Here is a 21254-nt window from a genome sequence, read left to right as displayed (position 1 = left end):
CACTGGAATAACTAATTTACCAGGAAGAATTGTAGCAAAAAATAGCTATAAAATCATCCTTGCCTGTAAAGAGCAAGGATTGCATTGCACTGATTAGCCCAAACACCTTTCACAAGACTGCCTTCTGAAGCTACCAGCAATAAATAGTCTGTACGAGGATCAGATAATCTGCATCGTACTCATGCAAGGCTCTCATGGAATTTGACAGGATTTTCACCTAAGCATGAAGTGACCTCTGCACATAACAGTGTTAAATCTACAACACCAGGAATTTTAGCTCAATAGGACAATGAGGAATTCCACAGTTTATGAAACAAGCAAAAGTGCTCAACAGTGGCAAAGCTCTGGGTGACTCTGAACTAAAATGGCTCACACATAATATGCCACGTCAACTACTGTAAAGAGGGAGACGAGTTAAAGCTGATTAATGGTAAATACGAGTTTTGGAGTATTCTAGAAATGTGAGGAAGTTATTCAGCTAACAAAAATCCAGAAACATCTTGCAGAAAGTGAAGCGTATTTAGAAGAAATGTGCTAAAAACATCTAGGAGAAGCAAACCGGTTTAAACCTTTGAAAAAAATAGATGTGGTACATACTCCTGCAAATGATGTAGTAGAGACCTTCGAACACAACCAACCACTACCCCCTGCCCCAGGTTCCCCTTTTGTAGGGAAACGGTGTTGCTCTCTGCATAAATAAAGTCTCTGAGCAGACCCCTCTGCCTGTACATTTAAGGGATCAATTGAATTCTCTGAAAACACATTTAGGAAAATCTCTCTCTTTCTTTGCCCTTTTTACCCTAAGGGAAAACCTAAAACAGACAGTATGTCCAGTAAATCATGAGGCAGCCAGTTGAAGAAATACACTGTGCTGGTAATAAATTTTTAGGTTAAGCACTATCTCTGGTTTGTACTTAGTGTAGTGCTCAGCATGCCGGATCAACAGTTATGAGTAAATATTGGCTATAGATTTTTTAAGAATTGTCAGTATAATATCCTTGAAGTTCATTTATTGTACTGCCAGTGGGCAAAACATTGCATGTTAGTATACACATATATGAGAAGTTCTACTAAAAAAAAATGCACAGAAGATTAAAGCAACACACAGCTTAAACAAAAGGATATTACATCTTTTCAGTTGCTGAAGATGTAATGTTTTGCATGCAAAATATTTTTGCTTAATACAATCTGATTTTTGATTAAGCATTGCATTTTCTTTCAGAAATCACACTTTTCCATTTTGACAAGTCAAATCCATTGCATTTCATTATATCTTCTAACTTTTTCTAGTTGAATCTTAATAAAAACCTTTAATCATTAGAAATGTGGCTTTGACTATCGTAAATTAGACACAAATGTAAAAAAGATGGTGAAAAAGGTAAATGCAGATGGAGGGTAACGGTCTCCCTAACAATTGGTGCGAATTGTCAAAGAAAACAGAGATATTGTTTCAGCTGAGAAGCCAACACTCCTCTTCACACATCATGCCGGTGTGCAAAACAATTATTCCACAGAAAATGCCACAAATCATTACTGCAAACATACCTTTTTTAGGATGATGGATTGTGACAGCACACAAAAGGGCAGCTACGGCGTAATACTCAGTAAAAGAAATCTTATCAAATTTCTCAAGAGCAACAGCAGTTGTTTGCATGTAGAAGGGACCGAGCCTTCCCAGGATGAATAACCACAAGTTAAACGACCACAGCATTTCAGATTAAGGAAGTGAGTAGTGGCGGGAGGCCCTGACACACAGGAAGTAAGTGCTTACATCTAGTGTTTTACATTTTTCACAATCGTTGGTGCACAAAGACTTCTCCCGCTTCTACTTATTGAGTCTCACAAAAAGAATAAAAAATTAAAAGGGTAGGAGGGAGGAGAGTATTAAAATCTTAGTCTGTTTTATTTATGGCATGGTACATTTGCAGAATACCCATCCTCTTGAAAGTCAATTATAAAGATCCAGTATTTTTTCCCTTTGTCATAACAGCAATGTCATATGGTCTGACTTCTTTAGAGGGGGATTACACATGGAAGGATGAAGATGATTCGGAGACACACAACAACTGACTCAATTATATCTGTGCCATACTTTGTCATTTCTCACTTAACATGCTTACTTTTCAGCACTGAAAAACAGGTCAGTGTGCCGTCTCTGTTGCTAGCTCTGGAAACTGTGTATTAAGCCAAGCTAGCTGAGCCTCTACCTTTCTTTTTGTCTCTTCACTGCCCTCCTTCTGCAAATCATCCTTTCGCATGCGTGGTGTGATTACTACATAATGCATTTATTCGATGGAGTTGAATGTTTCCCACAAAGAAAGGAGGTAATACACTCCAACACTTACTAATTAACTTTGACTTATAGTAATATGTAGAAAGACACTCTATTTCAGGCTCCAAGGACCATACTTGGTTTTCTCAGATGCATAATTTCCTCAGCTCACCAGGGAGTATTTTAACAGCTTCAGACAGAAGCCAGTGGAAAGAAAGACAACTAAAGAAGATCACTTAATTTACCCAAAAAATACTACGCTGTGTAGATGCCAAACCTGTGTAAAGAAGAAAACCCAGAACTTACCAAATGAAGAGTAGAAAAACCAGGAGTACTTAAGCTTCGTTGACAAAACTGCGCAAAGCCTGGCTGGAGTGTAAATTGCTTTCTTATTTCTGCAGAGGAGTGCCTTTAATTAAGCAGAGAAAAAACCTTACAATACAATAATTACAATAATTACAATTATCCCCATACAAATTCCAAATGTCAGACTTCAGCCAATTTGGTCTCCTGTCCTAGTGTTTAGAAATGTATTTTGGTGATGTTCTAGACTCTACTTGCTTTGTAGTTGATGTAAACCTCAAAAAACATTTGCAGTCCTATATAATGAGGATTCTGACACTCTTCCAACAGATTTCTATCATTATATTGCAGTCCTCACAACTGGGAAAGGTTATGCAAGAAAGAATAACCTTGGTCTTAAGTGAAGTGTGACTGCAACCTGTACAGCAGTACTTGCAGATTCATTTCTGGAAAGCAACAATACAGGATAATAGAGCAGAGAAGGAAAAATGAACATAACAGAGGCAAATATTCTCACAAACAAGTAATTGACCAAGGGATAAAAAAAGACAGGACCACTTACTGAACAGTATAAACCCAGAATTAGGTTAATAATGCACTCTGCTGTGAAAAGCACAAGACAAACCAAACCGTGAATATAAAAATCAGCCTATACTGTATCAGCTGAACATTTGAGGAGAAGACTTCTTAAATGCTAATTAATTGATTTCAATGCAGAAAGAGGGGAGTATTGTATTCTTCAGAAATCCCAGAGTGATAGTACAAGTGCATGTACCCAATCTGAAAATTCAGTAATCAGAGTAGCTTGGTCATTTTTCACAGAAACAAATCAATTAGTATTTAATATGATTTAAGAATAATCACCCATGAAATGGTTACAAAACATCTACCATAAAGTTCACCGTGAATGTTCAGGACAAGATTTTTAAAACAACAAGATGCACTTAAGCAGATTCCAAGTAAAAAAAAACCCTGCAGCCCACCAGGGCAGCCAACTGGGAGACAGGAAAATACAGAGGTAAGAAGTCTTTCCCTTCCATATAAGACTCTATTCCAACTCCAGCAAGCATTAATAGGCATCTTAGAATTACCAGACGCAACAGCACAGTTTGCCTGTTTGGTCTGCTCCTTTTCCCTCTGTGCCCTCTCGATTTCTACAATTACTGTACCTATTCTGTGACACTTGATCTCTTACTACCACTTTTCTTAGCAAGCATGACAAAAACTTAAACTCTGCTCAATGCAGTTCTGCTCCTGTTAAGAGACAGGCACCTCACAGAAGGTATTAAAGGTATTAGGCCTGATGGCTAAACAAAAGATGCAAAAATAAAAGTAATTGCTTGTAGGTCAAAAGGCCATGCCAGGTGTGAGTGGGACATGGCTCCAATCTGAAGGCAGCAGCAATTGCAGACAGAGCAAAGCCAGAGTTACAGAGAAAGAAAAGAGATCCATTTGGAAGAGAAGTTCCTACTCATCAGTGGTATTCCAAAAATCAGACAGGATGAAGTGGCATTTTTTAAAAGGTTATTCAATAATAATAAAAGGAAGAAACCATGTAGGGAGAATAAGGAAATCTGTGCATGCCTTAGATTATTTTTGCAGTATTTTAAAAAGAAAAAGCTGCTTGTATATCAAGGTTATTGTTACTCATCTTGCCACTGCAAATAATCTTGGATCATGAATGTATGTAGCAAGATATAACACAAAACTCAAATGATTCAAAACTATTATTTTCCTTCAAACTGAGTCAGTTTGTACCCGGTGCATAAGTTTCTGTTATTGATATAAATAATAGATGTCACAGCAGATGTTGGCTTAATGTATTTTAAAAACTGTGCTACAGCGTATTGCAGAGGTTGCTGCTGTAAACAATGATATAACACATCTCTGAACTACACCAGATATGGGGTCATCAGACACTTTGAAGAGGAAATGGTATGTATTTTCATCCACAAAAGAGGAAGCACACATGTGGATGAAGGGCAAAATTTGATGTCTGGTAAAAGCCTGTGCAATCCCAGCTAACTGAGAGGAAATAGATTTCTCAAGAGTACGACATTAGTTCCAGAATCTCCCCAGTATTCAAAGAAAGAACCTGCAAAATGAATCAGTCCAGTGGAAGAAGAATCTATAAAAGTGAACTTCAAATAGTTTAAGAGTATTTCAATTGATTGATTTCATATTTTTCATATCACTGAAAGAAGAAAGGGAGCAGAAATACAGTAAGAATAAAAGAAGACAGCAAAGATGGTTTGAACAAACTCAGAAATGATTGGCAGGATCTACTGGAGATAGATGAAGGAAAGACACAGCTGCTAAAAGATGCTAAACTAAAAGCACAAGTTAGCTACCCCAACATGGAGAAAAGGTGGGTGTTACAGTCAGAGATCAGCACGGAAAGTTTTGAAAACCTGAGAACCAAGGTAGAAATGGAGGTCCTTCTAGGCTGCTCTTTGATAATGCCAGAATGGCTGCGGACTGAGAGAGGCCTGTTTGCTGACCAACAGCTATCTCAGATACTGACTGGGTACCTGCAGGAAAATGGTGGTCCCTGTTAACCTAGTGCATTGTATGGAAGCTGCAGTCCATCTATGCCATGGCCATACTTTTGTTGTCCCTACCTGTACAGCAGCCCTATCTGATTCCAAGGAGAGCTTTACAGTCAGCAGCAAGGATGGTCTAGCTATGTGCTAAAAAACAATAAAGAAAGAAGGCGAGTGATTAAGGATGAACACAAAGCAGTCAGTGAAAATCTGAGCAAAAAAGGCAGATAGGTCTCTAGATCTCTAGAAAAGAGGACTCAAATAATCATGGACGAGTCAGCTGGTCTCTGACACTCAAAAAGGTAGTAGAGCAACTTACTGGACAATCAGCATATAAGCAGCTGGAACATCAGGTCCCAGACTGTGGTCTCTACTTGAAGCAAGGGGGCAATGAAATCCTACTTAACATTAAAATGTACATCACCTTAGTAATACCTGTTCATTAATAGTCTGATGATGAAGCGTATGGTGGGCAACAAGAAACTGTGGACTGTAGTAAGCTATGGTCCAAAAAGTTTGGCAATTATTGGTATATTACTGGCAAAATTTAGGTAATGATGAACAGCCAATATGGATTTATCAAAGGGCAGTCATGCAAAACAAATCTAATACTTTTCTGTGATAGTTCAACTGGCTTCAGTAAGGCTATTGATAGCGTCCCTCATGACATCCCTGTAAAAGTAAAGAGAGTGGCAAGATGGAATCATCACAGATGGTTCCAAAACTGGTTAAAAAAACATATTCAAAGTGTACTCATCAACAGCTCAAAAGAAGATTGTGAAGAGATTTCAAACTTTCTACTGTTGTAACTGAGAAGCAAGTTCATTTTTCCTGTCTAGTTACGGTCCATACTTTATTTTACAACACTGATAATAGTATAGGTAACATAGTAATAAAATTTGTGGATCACATCAGACTGGAAGGAGTTGTGAGTACACTAAAAGGCAGGACTAGCACACAAAATAATCTCATATTTTAGAAACAGTCTGAAATCAGCACAGTTGGATTAATTAAAAATAAATGTAAATCCCTAATCTTAGGAAGAAAAAAATTTAAATGCAGAAATACAAAAAGGGAAATGAACTGTTTAAAGAAATAGCCATGCTGCAGAAAAGGCTCTGAGGGAGTATACTGGGACACTTAGTAACACACTACTGTAAGTGAGGAAAAAGAGAAGTTATTTCTGTTTATTTAAGCCAATGAGACAGCGCTTACGCTGGTGTACACACTTAGAACACCACAGAGTAAGAAGCAATCAAATTTAAAAGGCTTCAAAAGGCAGCAATCACAATGCTAATGATTTTGGGAAGGATGACTCATGAGGAAAGACTGAAAAAAATAGATGTGTTACAAAAAAGATGACTGAGGCGAGACAGCAGTTGTCCTTGACTATGTAAAAGGTAGCAATCTGTAAAGAAAACAATGGGCAATTCATGTCCATAGAGAGAGCAAGAAGAAGTAATCTGCTTAAATTGAAGCAAGAAAGATTTAATAAGGTATTAGGAAAAATGTTCCAGCTGCAGTGGAACACTGGAAGTGGCCATCTGGTGATGCCACAGTGACAAGAGCACACTAGTGATGTAGATCATGTCTCTGAACTAGCAGCTGGACCACTGCAAGCTTTTCAGTGACCAGCAACAGGACTCAGCAGTGTTAATAGCTCTACACACCTCTCCTGCTGGTGCCTGACCCTTTGTTTAGAATAAAGAGGAAACACTACCTGAAAAGAAAAAGGTGTAGATTTGGGGGAGGTATTTTCTACAAAAGTCACTGCTGAATTCTTAGTTAGTCAGCATTCATGGCATGTTGCAAGATCGTGTAAACCTGTGGAAATAGGGCAGATGATGTCAGCCTAAGGCTCTTCTGGACGTTTTTAGGTCTTTGGCTGCTCCATTGTGTGGGAGCAAAATAACGTCAACTGGAATTCATTGCTCCACTCTGTGTTGCCTTGGCCCTACCTGAATGACGATGCCGTACTCCTATGGTGTAAATCTTGAAAAAGCTGGAGCTCACCAGACTTCCCGATTCACCCAGATGGGACTGGAGAGTAGCAGGGACAAAAAAAAAAACCAACCCAACAAAACCCAAACCAAAACCCAAATCTGGTGCTGCTTAATCAGAATTTCACCAGCATCTGTGCCCCTGGTAGATGCAATCCTCCAGCAGTTCTCCTGAATTGCTAACAAAAAGTTGAGACATAGTCTGTATTTCACAAATACTTTGCAATGCAAAGTGTACAGTTTGCATAATTTATCAAAACAACAGTGTAACCAAAGTAACAGACTACACCTGGAGGTTCTTAAATTTAAGTTGTAGGTCAAATTCTGGGATGTTTCTCAGGGCAGAGCTCATTGCATGATTGGGAACTTGGAGATTTGGGTTATTGGTTGGGCCTAGATGAGGTGTCAGGAAAGGAAGAGAAAATAGCCATTTATTTTCTCTCTCTAACATATGTTAGATCTGTGGCTGAATACTGTTGGTTTCTGTGATTAAAATTATATGAATGCTTATAAAGCAAAAAGCTGGTTCTGTAGTTTCACTGTAATTCTGCTTGACAGTATAGTTCTTTGAAATATGTAGTTTAAAGGCATGCACAATGGGTATTTTGCTAATATGTAGATAACATGAAAACTGAACCACAGAACAGTGATTTAGAAATAAAAGAAAATGGAGAACAGCTTAAAAGATCATCTATTAGCTGAAAATTAGACACTTCATAAGAAAAAACTAATTTAAAAAGTATGCTTCTCATGCCTACTGGATCAAGTTATCCAAAGTTACCTACTATTAGAAGTTATCTACTAGAGGGGGGCAGGAAGAGTAATCCTTAATATCCTTACAGTCCCTTCCAGCTGACTCTGAGGAATAGTGAGTTGTCTTCTGTGAGAGCTGCATACAAAATTAGACAGCAAGGAAAGATGAAAAAATTGAATAAAAAGAGACTATAAGAACTGTCCCCAAGGATGGAGAAACATTCACATTTAAATGCATACAGATGGTGGAATTGTAAAGTAAAATAGTGAAAACTTTGGCTTAACAGGTAAAATATTTAGTCTTGGCTACCCTGAGGAGTAATCCCTTTCATCTGACACTGACACAGAAAATTCTCAAGTAGTTTTTGTTCTTTTTCTGAGCTTAATGTGAAACTTCTCTAGTTACCACTAAAAATAAGGTAACAATTAGCTACCCCTCTCCTTCACTCACACACATGCACACACATTTTTGGGCAACAATCCAGATCTTTAACAGCAAATATGGGAATCTTGCTTAGAAGTCCTTTTGTAACCGCCAGTGGAACTGCCTGTTTTTCTTCTAAGTTTCTAATTAGTCCTTAAGGCATCAGAGCGCTGCTTTGTTAGTCACTGCTTGCAGCAGTAGCTGATCTGAACTAGCTGCTACTTCCTTGATGGCTCAGTTAGGCTGTACACCCTCTGGCACACCCCTGCTTTGGGGTCTACCACATTAAGACTCTATATCAGCTAGAGTAATAAAGATCCTATTTGAGACGGTTGAAATTTAACCACAGTCTTCCCAAAGAAGATGGTGCAGGAACAAATCTAGGAGAGGAAATTGTCAACTTCATCATGCTGGCAGCTTGTTAAAAAGTAAAACAGGCAAGAGGTCAACCTTTATTTTTGTCCCAGGTCATGTATGCCACTCATTCAGTTAAGATTTTTCACTGCTGCTCACTTTTGCTGTTTCTCCCTTAGGAAGAGACACACCCTTATATAAAAATTAATTTTCTAGAAAAGGACAAACATACTTCCATGCCACATGAAGAAACTGAAGACTTAGGATTTGGGCTTGATGAACTATGCTTTTATGTGCTTTTTAACCACTGTGCTCTATTGATAATACGGAAAAACTTGTTGACTGGTTGGTTATTGCAATAAAAGTGGTTTTAGGTGCAATGATTCATATGATAGTTTAGTGGTACCTCCTGGAAAGCAGACAGTATAAATCAACCTCACCTGTCATCCTGTTATAGGCTTAAACTGATAATGACAGTTTACATATGCAATACAAATACACTGGTGTCTCATTAAATGTTTGTTTCAGCTGACATGGCTGAAGAAAAGCTTTCTAACAAATGTTCCCCTGAAGTTCCTAGCAGACACTACAGGTCTATATTCCAGGGCAAATCTGTCACAGAAACACAGAATGGTAGGGGTTGGAAGGGACCTCTGGAGATCACCTTCATTGAGCGGACACACCCAGAGCAGGGGCACAGGAACGCATCCAGGTGGGTTTTGAATGTCTCCAGGGAAGGAGACTCCACAGCCTCCCTGGGCAGCCTGTGCCACTGCTCTGTCACCCGCACAGTAAAGGAGTTATTCCTCATATTTCAGTGGAACTTCCTGTGTTCCAACCTGTGCCCATTGCCCCTTGTTCTGTCATTGGGCACCACTGAAAACAGTCTAGCCCCATCGTCCTCTTGACACCCACCCTTCAGATATTTATAGGGATTGATGAAATCCCCCCTCAGTCTTCTCTTCTCCAGGCTGAACAAACCCAGGTCTCTCAGCCTTTCCTCATAAGGGGGATGCTCCAGTCCCCTGATCATCTTGGTAGCTGGACTTCTTCAAGCAGTTCCCTGCCCTTCTTAAATTTTGTAGTTAGGGCCTACCTCTTTATTTCCCCCCCGGTTTGTTTCTTGGTAAAGTGTTTAAATGTTTCCCAAAATCTTAGATCCTCTTCAACAGCAATGATAAGGGCAATTTCAAAAGCATTAGTGATCTACATGCCATCTTCCTTTTATACAGTGACTTGAAATGTAATAGAATTATATCAGTTTGTCCTTTTAGATTTTTGCTTTGTCTGCACACCAGGGTGATGATGAAATAAATTAAGGATTTATCCTCCAGCTCACACGTATTATCTAAGCTTCATAAGACAATGCTACCATAATGCTTTTAATTTTCTAAAACCTGTACCAAGTTTAATACTTTGTGCTTTAACTTTCTTCTCAATAAACAATTATTAAGTGAAGAAAAAGTCAGACATTAAGAATAATAATAAAGACCATGTCAATATTTTTCTAGGGAATTTTTCTTTTTGCTTTTACAGGGTTGTTTTTATTTTTATCAAGGTCATGGTTGGTATTTTTGTCAACAAAGAAAAAAATGTGTATTTCATCTCTTTCATGACTGACAACTTCAAAGAAATTCACAATATATTCACAGACGGGTCTTTAATACTTTGAGTACTTCAAAAGCCAGAGGAGGAGATAATGCAAATGGCACAGAACTGGAAAAATAATTTGTGATAATAATTTGGCCCCTCATTTACTCAGAACACAGATTTGGGGAGCTTCAGTGTGACCCTTCTGTGACAGGAAAACCATGAACTGTTTTTTCTCCAGTTACTTCTTAGAATAACATTTTTTCTTTAGACCTGTAAGTTTAACTAGAAAAAGTAGGATCTTTTATTAGGGCAGTATACCTGAAAAAATTGGCCCAATTTCAAGTACATGAAGAGGTATTGCCATTTTTAGAATAGGGAATTTTGATTCCACTTCAGTGGGATCCAGAGCAGTAACTAGATATACGTGAAAGCTCTATCTTCCACTCACACTTTTAAAAATAAGAATACCCACAGATTTTGGCATATGTTAACAACTATGTTGTTAAAAAGAATATATTTTTGTGTCTGCTGGCTATCACTACAGGTACAAATTCCATAGAAATTATATTACACACCCTCACAAACACATTTGGATGATGCAAGACATTTTATACTGTAAGTTACAAACTGGACTTCACTTCGCAATTCATCTGGAAAACGTCAAGCTTGGGAAAAAGTTAAATTTTACTCTAACAATGTTGTAAACATGAGGTTTTGTTATAATGATTGTAAAGCTCAGGTCATGTGACAACTAAAATAAAATATACTCTTACCTAATCCAGTTTGCTTGACTTCAGGGAAAATTAGTAATATTGAGTTCAGGTGTGCTGACTGCTTTATAAAAACGCTCTAGATCATTACTACTGAAGCTCAGGAAACTGTGTGATTCGTTGTGTGCAAGTATTATTCTACAAAGGTCACAAAGAAAAATATTGTGGACTTTTTATATGAACTTGGCTCAAAAGCTGATCTAGGCCTGGACCTATTTTTCTCTAACTCCACTCATGATGGTAAGCATTTAGTGTGAGTATGTTACCAAGTAAGCACTTTTCACAGGCTAATCTTTTTCCTACTGCTACGAACAACAGTGTAGTGTGGTGTGTGTTTTTCAAATCAAATGGAAAAAAACCCAGATCAAGTCAGAATAGAAAAAAGGACAACTACACTGAGCTATGTTTATGAACTGTAATTTGTAATGACCATAAAACCTGAAAGTGGTAGAGGGTACAAAATGCAACATCAAATATTTCTTCCTTACTGGGTTTTACTTCATGCCTGAAAATGAAAAATTTTTGGAAGGATAAATAAGGAATGTTCATATTCGGGACTTGGTGGATGTTTCTCATTTGCAACTACGTTTTTCTTGGGTAAGCTTAGGATTTCCTGTACTATAAAAAAAAGAAGCTTATCATAAATTGCAGCCTAGATTTCACAATGCAGATGTCTGAAGTCTAAGGGGGACATAAGATCTTAAAAAAGGATTTTAAAATGCAGCTTTTCTGCTCAGAGCCTAAAGTCCTTTTCCTGCTCACCAGCCATCTTTCAGAGACAAAGCAAAAACTTCAGTACTCCAATCATGTAGCAGGGATTATTATGTCTGATTCCAGTGATTGCACAGATAAGTACAGTATAATACCAGTCTTCAACAACTGTAATAGGAAATAGATTATTATATTTTAAACAAAATTTGAGTATGCAGTCAGATGAAAAGATTAGCTTCCTGCTAACAACAGCTGTCAGTAACATCCATCTCAACAGTAACAATAGTATTCTGCTTGCATGACCAACTCTCCTCTAAAGGCTTTTTTCTACAGCTGCCTACTTGCTGATAAAGAGTACCCTTGTCTTATGGAGCCTGTATTTCCTGCACTTGTAATTTTTCATAGAGGTTTGGCTGCATGGGCCTGTGTTTGTCATCAACCCCCTACTTAAGTGGTTACTATCACCTTGACTGTATAGCTGCCAGACCACTCCAGAAAGGGTAATGGTAAAGGCCAGGGTGAACAATACAAACCAAAAGTAAATCATTGTGAATGACCAAAGGCATTAGTATCCTCTAGAAAGTACTGAGGAGGGCATTTTCTTACTCTTTCTTTTCTACTTCCTAAAAGTTAGATTATTTTAGGCAGGAAATGTTGTAATCTTTCGCAGAGTGTACCAGAGGAAAGGTCTGTGCATTTAGTCTTTGTGATGGACAATAATGGGATGTCATACCTAGTAAGAGAGTTGTGCATAAACTTACCTTTGAAAAATGAGCAGATAAACTAATGCATATTAGCACTATGAATTGATACCCAATGGCATAATCTTGATATATAATATTGCTTTCTTCCTCAACTTACTCCTGTAATTAATTTACAGTCCACCTCTGCTAGAGGAGGAAGCAACATTCACACAGTTTCCCATCGGAATTAGAAACATTTTGAAGACACACACACAGTTTTGCACAGAAAAATGTGGCTTTGCGCATTGTTTGCTCTTCTTTTTATTAATTTTGTGCTTGTATAAAACACGACAGCTTGCAGTTTAAGCCTAGTCCATAACAAATATTATAGCAGCGTTCCTCCTTTCCCTGTAGCTGTCCCTCTTATGGGCTTCAGCTACACTCTAGCTCATATGGTCTACAGCACAGCTTACTCCCAGGTATAATTCAGCAGGCTGTGAGGATGCAGACAGGCTTTGATATAGTTGGGCTTAAATGCAACAATTATCAATGCCAGAATGTGAGATGCAAATCAGCTGATATTGGTTTGAATGATACATGGTGACCAGCCAAACTGTATACCGCTTAAATTTGTCATTTGCTCAAGTGCGGTTGTAAAACATGTTTAGAGTTCTGCACTGACACAGATTTAGTCTGATTTGACTGCTTGCTGGAACCACCCTAGCAAAAGCAAATTAATTATTTCTAGGGCTGATGAAAAGATAACCCACAGGCACTAGGAAGTTCCCTCAATTATCTTAAGAGCTATTTACAATAGATAGGATCCATCCCTAGCCTGCTTTAATACTCTTGACTAAATCTGATAGATTTAGAAGGTAGTTATTCCTGCAAGTTACAAGTCCCCCTTGGAGTGGAGAGGTACCTGTAGAAATGTCCAAAAAGAAGAGACAGGTTAATATACCTACGGAAACAGCTTTTTGAGACATTTAATGGCAGTTTAGTTGTTCACATGCAGTAAGCAGTCATAACTGATATAACAGGGGTGAAACCACGGCCTCAACTCCTCATATTCTCTGCTCACTCAGATTGCCTTGAAACCACACAGCAGTGGGATAGGAGGTCAAGCATCTATGTGTGGAGGCAGCAGTGGGGACTGGCCTTTTTGAGAGTGCATGAAGGAGCAGAGCTCTCTCTGTCTTCCCTCCCTCCTCTGCACCTGCTTTAGAGCCATGTACAAACTATTCCTTATCCTGAATAGAAATCCAGAAGATACCAAGACAATGATGCCATAAAAATCTAGGAGAAAACAGCTTGCAGTATGTCAGGGAGACAGGAGTGACTTTTCTGGGAAAAAGAGATTGTCTTCTTCATATATCTACAGGAAACTTATGTCTAAAGCTGGTGAAGTATGAGCAGTCAATGAGTTGAACCAAAAACTGGCTGAACAGCCAGGCCCAGAGGCTGGTGATCAGTGGCATGAAGTCTAGTTGGAGGACATTAACTAGCAAGATACCCCAGGGGTCAATACCAGGTCCAATCCTGTTTAACATCTTTGTTAATGATCTGGCTGATGGGGCTGAGTGTACCCTTAGCAAGTTTTCTGATGACACAGAACTGGGGGGAGTGGCTGATGCACCAGAAGGTCATGCTGCCCTTCAGAAGGACCTCAACAGGCTGGAGAAATAGGCTGACAGAAGCCTCATGAAATTCAACAACATATGCACCAATACATGCTGGGGGCCACCCAGCTGTAAAGCAGTTTTGCAGAAAAGGATACAGAGGTCCTGGAGGACCATGACCACATTGGTCCTAGGACACCATGACTTCAACCAAATTGAACATAAGCCAGCAATGTGCCCTGGAAGCAGAGAAGGCTAATGTTATCCTGGGGTGCACTAGGCAGAGTATTGCCAGTAGGATGAAGAAGATGGGCCTTGCCCTCTGATCAGTACTGGTGAGGCATGCCTGGGTTCTGTGTCCAAGTCTGGGCTCTCCAGTACAAGAGAGACATGGACTTATTGGAGAGAGACCAGCCAAGTGCCATGGAATTCATTAAGGGACCGGAGCATCTCTCCCATGAGGAAAGGCTGAGAGAGCTGGGACTGTTCAGCCCAAAGAAGGGAAGGTTCAGGGGGGATCTTATCACTGTATACAAATATCTGAAGGGAAGGCATAAAGAAGATGGAGTGAGGCTCTTTTCAGTGGTGCCCAGTGACAGGACCATAAGCAGTGGCATAACCCAAAACACAGGAGGTTCCACCTGAAACGTTTTTTTACTATGAGGGTGACTGAGCCCTGGTAGCGGTTGTCCAGAGACGTTGTAGAGTCTGCCTACTTGGAGGTCTTCAAAAGCCATCTGGACATGGCCCTGGACAACCAGCTCTAGATGCCCCTGTTTGAGCAGAGGTGTTGGACAAGATGACCTCCAGAGGTCCCTGCTAACCTCAACCGTTCTGTGATTCTGTTAAATAAATGAGCAGATACTTTGGTCAGTTTATAATCCCTGTGAACTGGAAATGGGAAGTACGTGCTCTGGCAAGTGGGAAAAAAACACATGTTGAACTCAGCTGAAAACCTGGTAAAAATTTAATATAAAAGTTAATGAAAAGTGAAAAAAGTATAATGGTATTCCTGAAAGACAACCACCCCAGTATTTCCCATAGCCAAGCTAACAGGCTCTCAAAAAAACCCAGTATGCAGGAAAAAGACTAGTCAGCCTTACCTTAGATCCTGGTAAGATCATGGAACAGATTCTGCTGCAAGTTATGTTGAAACATATGGAATACAGGGAGGCCATTAAAAGCCAACATGGCTTCACCTAGGGCAAATTGTGCCCTACTAACCTAGTGGCCTTCTACAATGGAGTCACTGCATCAGTGGGAAAGGGAAGAGCAACTGATGTAATCTACCTGGGTTTCTGTATGGCCCCCCAAATTTTCTTACCTCTAAATTGGAGAGACATGGATTTTATGGATGGACTTGGATAACTAACTAGGTGTATGCTGCATCTGAGGAGTTACAGTGAACTGCTCAATGTCCAGATGGAAACGAGTAACGAGTGGTGTTCCTGAAGGGTAAGTACAGGGACCAATACTATTCAATATCTTAATTAATGACAAAGACAGTGGGACTGAGCACACCTTCAGCTAGCCTACAGACAACACCAAGCTGAGTGGTGCAATGAATTCACTTGAGGGAAGGGATGCCATCCAGAGGACCTGGAATTCACTTGAGGGGAGAGATACCATCCAGAGGGACCTGGACAAGCTGGAGAAGTAGGCCCACATGAACTTCACAAGGTTCAGCAAGGCCAAGAGCAAGATCCTGCACCTGAGCCGGGGCAAACCCCGATATCAGTACAGGCTGGGGCATGAAGGGATTGAGAGCAGCCTTGCAGGGAAGCACTTCGGGGATATTGGTGGATGAAAAATTAGACATGAGCTGGGATTGTGCTCTTGCAGCCCAGAAAGCCAACCGTATCCCAGGCTGCATCAAAAGAAGTGTGGACAGCTGGTGAGACCCCACCTGGAGTCCTATGTTCAGCTCTGGGGCCACCAGTACCAGAAAGACATGGACCTGTTGGAAGCGGTCCAGGGGAGGGCCACAAAAATGATCAGAGGGATAGAACACTTCTCCTATGAGGGCAGGCTGAGAGGGTTGAGTTTTTCAGCCTGGAGAAAAGAAGGCTGTGGGGGAGACCTTATTGCAGTCTTTCAACACTTAAAGGGGGGTGATAAGAAGTATAGAGACCTTTTAGTAGGCCTGTAGCATTAGGAAAAGGGGTAATGGTTTTAAACTAAAGGAGGGCAGATTCCGACTAGTTAAATGGAAGAAATTTTTACAATGAGGGTGGTGAAGCACTGGCACTGGTTGCCCAGAGAGGTGGTAGATGCCCCATCCCTGGAAACATTCAATGTCAGGTTGGACGGGGCTCTGAGCAACCTGATCTGGTTGAAGATGTCCCTGCTCACTGCAGGGGGGTTGGACTATGTGATCCCTGAAGGTTCCTTCCAACCCAAACCTTTCTATGGTTCTAAGATGCAAACTTGACCTTTACGCTCTCTGCACATACAGCTCCAAGTAATGTGCTCTGACGGATTTGAAAAATCAGCTTCTCATTTATTTTATAGAAGTCTAAGAAACTGGCCATTTACTGTAAACTGTTACTAACAGATTGTCATACATAACACATGAAACATATATGTCCTACTTTTTTACCTTTAATCTGTTATTAGTGTTTAATATTCTCTGTACCAAATAGAAACCCACTACTATTTCACACATATAGTATGTAAGAAGTCTTTTCCCACAGCAATTACAAATTGGAATTTTTTAACCTCTCTCAAAAGCCATAGTGTACTGTGTATTTATGGCATGGATTTGGGATTAATTCAAATGGGTTATTATTTGATCATTTGAAAAAATTGCCTTGACTATAAACCTGCAAAGGCTTATTAACTTGAGTTATCCTCAGTTAGATTCCCACGGTGCAACTCATTAGAGTCAAGCAGGATTCCACCCTTTCATCAAGCGTGCTCTCCTCTGTAACTCTCTTCCTTGAATTAGGTTGACTCAGTAAAAACGAACACAGGATTTTTAATACTACCACTGTCCTGACATTACATAATATAGGCTATGGCTCAATGGTCATACTTGATAAGGAGGATATATCTGCCAGCAGCTTTTAAAAGCTGATGAATTATGAATATGCATTTTAGGTATACAGCAAACACATGGGAAATGCCTTCACTATTAGCAGACTGGTAATTTATTACAGTTTTTATGATGTATTACTTTGTGTAAGAAACTGACTATGAGATTTTACCACACTTTTTAAAAAAAGCGGTAGATCTTTACACTTACTACATAAATCTGTTGTACACACAAAAGATTGAGGTTCTCCCTGCAGCTTATTTAATATATTTAAAATTTAAAAAGAAAAATTGATTAAAAGAAATAGCTTGACCTATACAATGGAGTCTGGAAATTGCTTTTAAATAATTAGCATTTTATTATATCCATATAACAATGGTTTTACTGGCACTTAATCGAAAGAAGCTGGCCTCAGCTCCATAAAGGAGTTGCACTGAACAGAAATCTGCTATCAGAGTACATAGGAAAGGGCCTGTTCTGCCACTGAAACCATTTTGCACTGTACCTGACCCCTCTGCAACAGCCTTTCCCATTTAGGGTAATTTCTTGTGACCCTTCAGAACGGAGACTTTGTACAATAGAAGATTTAAGAGGACTTTTTCATTTCAGGTAGAAATAGTTTAAAGGTATTGTCACCATTAATGTAAAGTAGAATTCACAGTACAATTTGAGAATAAGTTAGGGATTTGATTTCTATTGTAGTCTTTTTAAAATTTGACATCTTTAGCTAAATGCTTGCTTTAATATTGGTGGTGTGGGTTGTTTGGTTTTTTTTTTAATACAAATCTATGCATGTAAACTCATCCTTAAGTACATGTCTTAAAACTAGAACAGGAAAATAAAATTTTTTTTTGGCAACTGGACAATTTCAGGGACAAGGAAGTGAAATGATTTAAGTAAATGTGAAAAATTTGTTTTATAACACTTGTAGAACGCAGACATCAGCTGTCTGTAGAGATAGTTGAGGATTATGTCTATTGGAAGGGTTTTTAATTGCATGGGTCACACGACTGAAAGTTAAGTGATATGTTAGGAAGCAGTATTACTGCTCTTGATAGTTTTCTGGTTTGCCATGTATGTGTTAAAATGTTTTGAATGTATAGCACTGGTGGCCAGCGCCCCAGGTAGGCGCCTAAAGCACAATTTTCTTCACTTGAAGCCAAAACAAATAACTACTACCACAAGATCTATATGGAAGAAAAAAATAGTAAACTACATTAGCTAAATAAAAGTAATAAAAATAGAAAATATCTTCTGTGAATGCTGTGTTTATCCTAACACACTACTGAGGCAAACTGATTAAAATTCCGCTTTTATGATCTCTCAGACACACATTGCTCAGCTGGTACGTGTTAGAGCCCACACTTCTAGCAATGATGAGCTGGGGTTTTTTCAGCAGTTTAGAAAATTATATTTCAACTTTCTTTGTTTCTGGGTATAAATACTGTGATTGGAAAACAGACACATTTGCAACGTGCAGTCCAGATACTTTCTAATTACTACCTAAGACTCAACTCAACAAGGTTGATCTGCTTTTCCATGCCCCATGCCGGCTTCCAACCACCAGAGACACTGAACACTCTTGGAGAGCACAATGAAGGTTCCTTAGTGTTGCACATTAATGAGGGTTTTCGTTCCCTTCCCTTGTCCAGCGCAGGAGGCCATTTGGAAAGACAGTTACAACTTACTTTTAAGTGATACTTTAGGCTTCATTTTGAAAAATGCATAAAGTCGGGCAGGAATTTAATTTCTTACATAACAAAAAACCCCCATTATTTAAAGAGGATGTTTTCTGAGGTCCTGCTCAGTTTTCAGCGACTTAGCTCCGGGTAACCAACATGTAAGTAGTAGGAATGCTGCCTAACATGAGGGGCACTAAAGGATTGTTCCTTCACTTCTACACGAGATTAATATCGTTACATAAAAGTTATCCCATTAAAACAGAAGGAACTACTCACATATAGGCATTAAAACATATGTGCCAGTCTTTGCAGGATTAAAAAAGGCAGGGAGGAACAGGTTGGGCAACAGACACCAGATGGGTGGAAGGAAGAATAAAGTGATAGGAAGACATGGTTATGTGGGCAGGTTGCATATGGAACTTACAGGTTCGAAGCCATCTGAAGGCCTGATTTCAAAGTTTGACCTTGTTCTGTACAAATGTGATGCTTATCATGTAACCGCTGCTCCTGAAGCGTCTCTACCTCCAGTGTTCATGATCAGTAACTCACACTAACTTCAAATCATGACGAGACCACTAACACAACATTTTGGATCATGTCATTGCTAATTTTTTACAGGACAGTGTTTAGCATAGTTCGTAAGGTGGTCAGATACCTATCTTGCGTCACCAAACACAGCAGGGTACGCCTTACGTAACTAGCAGGGAGGCAGCTGTTGTTGTACTGAGGAACCAGTACACAGCCTGAAATTCCGCTCATCCTCATAAAAACATTATAGAGCTTAGTCAAGTCACTGGCGAGAGAAAGAGTGAGAAAGAGAAGAGCTTTCACGCAAATTTGTAGTGAATGGAGAGTAAATATACAGGCAAGGTAATAACTCCTGTAACTGTTGCCTTGCCAGCACCTTTCACTGAGCGTTGCATTTTGAAGATGTAAACTCAGGAACTCTGAAGAAAGAGGAACAAAATTTTATAGCTGTAAATTAACCTTTTGTGTACAGGCAAGAAAGCTAACACGCTGATCCATTATTCCTCTTATTCTGAAAATTCCTTTTAAAAAACTGAAACCACCACATTCAAACACTTCTTGTGAAGAAGAACAAACTGCTCTTGAGTCACGGAAAAACGGCCTGCTTCTTTTGAAGAAAGGGAAACCTGATGTTCTGCTAGCAAATATATGTGATTTTTACCATACTGCATAAAAAAGAATATTCTTACTTGCAAAATAAACATGCAGATTGTTAAACTGGAATCATATCCAGAACATGATGCATAACATATTTGAACATTTAATTTGCTACAGAAAAATACTGAACATTTCACTATTGAATCCAAAGGAAAAAAAAATTTATAAATTATAAGACTGGTTTAATTTCACAACAATTCTTACTAGCAAAACTTTTGTGAGCCTTTGTGAAATTAAGCCAAATTGTTGTGATTCCACTGCTTTGTAAGGCTTTAGTAACGATGATGAACAGTGACCATCACCACAGCTCAGAAAAGCTGCCAGAAGGCTGACCCTAAAAATAGGAAGAAAGAAAATAACCCAAACCCTCTAAATATCAGCCAGTTGCGCTCTTTATTTAAGCAAGAGTCCAAATGATCAGGAATCGCGGCAGGATCCTGTAGTGAACTGCTCATCTGATGGCTTCTCAATGTGACGTCTCACTTGCGAACATTCCTCCACAAATTTAAAATGAATTCCCGAAGGATATGGAAAGGTACACTGATGTGGATTCTGCCATGGGAAAGGCACATCACAGCAGAGCTAATTTTATCCTCTGAGACTGCAAACCCCATGTCTTCCAATAAGTTGCTGAGGAGGTGGAGTTTCTCTGCATACTTTTCTCTCTGGCACAGAGGCTTAGCCTCAGTTTATATTACCATTACGCTACTTGTTCTTTTATGTGCCACCAAACTCAGTCACCTTCTACTTAACATCAACACCCTGGAAACAGTTTTTGTCCCAGATGATAAGACTCTCAGAAAGGAGGCCTGTGTTTTCCTTTAACCTAATAATATGAAAATAATTGTCTTGGTTTCTTGCTGCCACCACAGAGCACAGACCGGCTGAGAGTCACACTGCCCCAGAAAAAGACACCACAGTCTAGCAGGCAGCAAACTCAAGTCGCAAGAGTACGGCGTTCCAACAGCTGAGCTCTCATTTATTTGCTTTAGGGAGGGAAGGGGGGAGGTAGATTTATTTTCAATCATCAGGAGGATCTTTTCATACATGAAAGGGTGAAAAGAAAAAAAAACTCCCAGGGATGTATGTCATTGCAGTATATATTGCACACTTGGTCAGAGCAACCCCAGCTGCAGAAGCGCGCCCTGGGACTGCCCCTCCCGGGGCCGGGGCCGCGGTCCAGGGGGGGCGCCCCGGGGGTCGCCGCTCGCCGGCGGCGGTAGGCGGAGGAGGGAGCGGGTGCCCGCCCGAGGGCAGGCTGGCGGCGGGCGGCGGCGGGGCCAGCCCGGCTATCGGGAGCTGGCAGAGGGCTCCACGCCCCGGGGGTC

The 21254-nt window shown here is 39.8% G+C and overlaps 1 protein-coding gene across 2 annotated transcripts in view; it reads right to left on the bottom strand.

Annotated features, from left to right (window-relative positions):
- The window catches only part of DOCK8 (dedicator of cytokinesis 8), a 95008-nt gene that overhangs the window by 73454 nt on the left and 300 nt on the right, over positions 1–21254 (bottom strand). The window contains exon 2 of one of the 2 annotated variants that reach the window (XM_064438327.1): positions 2579–2681. In XM_064438327.1, the coding sequence (XP_064294397.1) occupies positions 2579–2681 (103 nt within the window). Of the gene's footprint in view, positions 1–1545; positions 1671–2578; positions 2682–21254 lie in introns of those variants that run through there. The other variant, XM_064438328.1, reaches the window with a different exon arrangement.

This window comes from Phalacrocorax carbo, chromosome Z (genome assembly GCF_963921805.1).
Source record: "Phalacrocorax carbo chromosome Z, bPhaCar2.1, whole genome shotgun sequence".
In the NCBI taxonomy this organism is placed as follows: Eukaryota; Metazoa; Chordata; class Aves; order Suliformes; family Phalacrocoracidae; genus Phalacrocorax; species Phalacrocorax carbo.
This window is presented reverse-complemented; position numbering and strand designations above follow the sequence as displayed.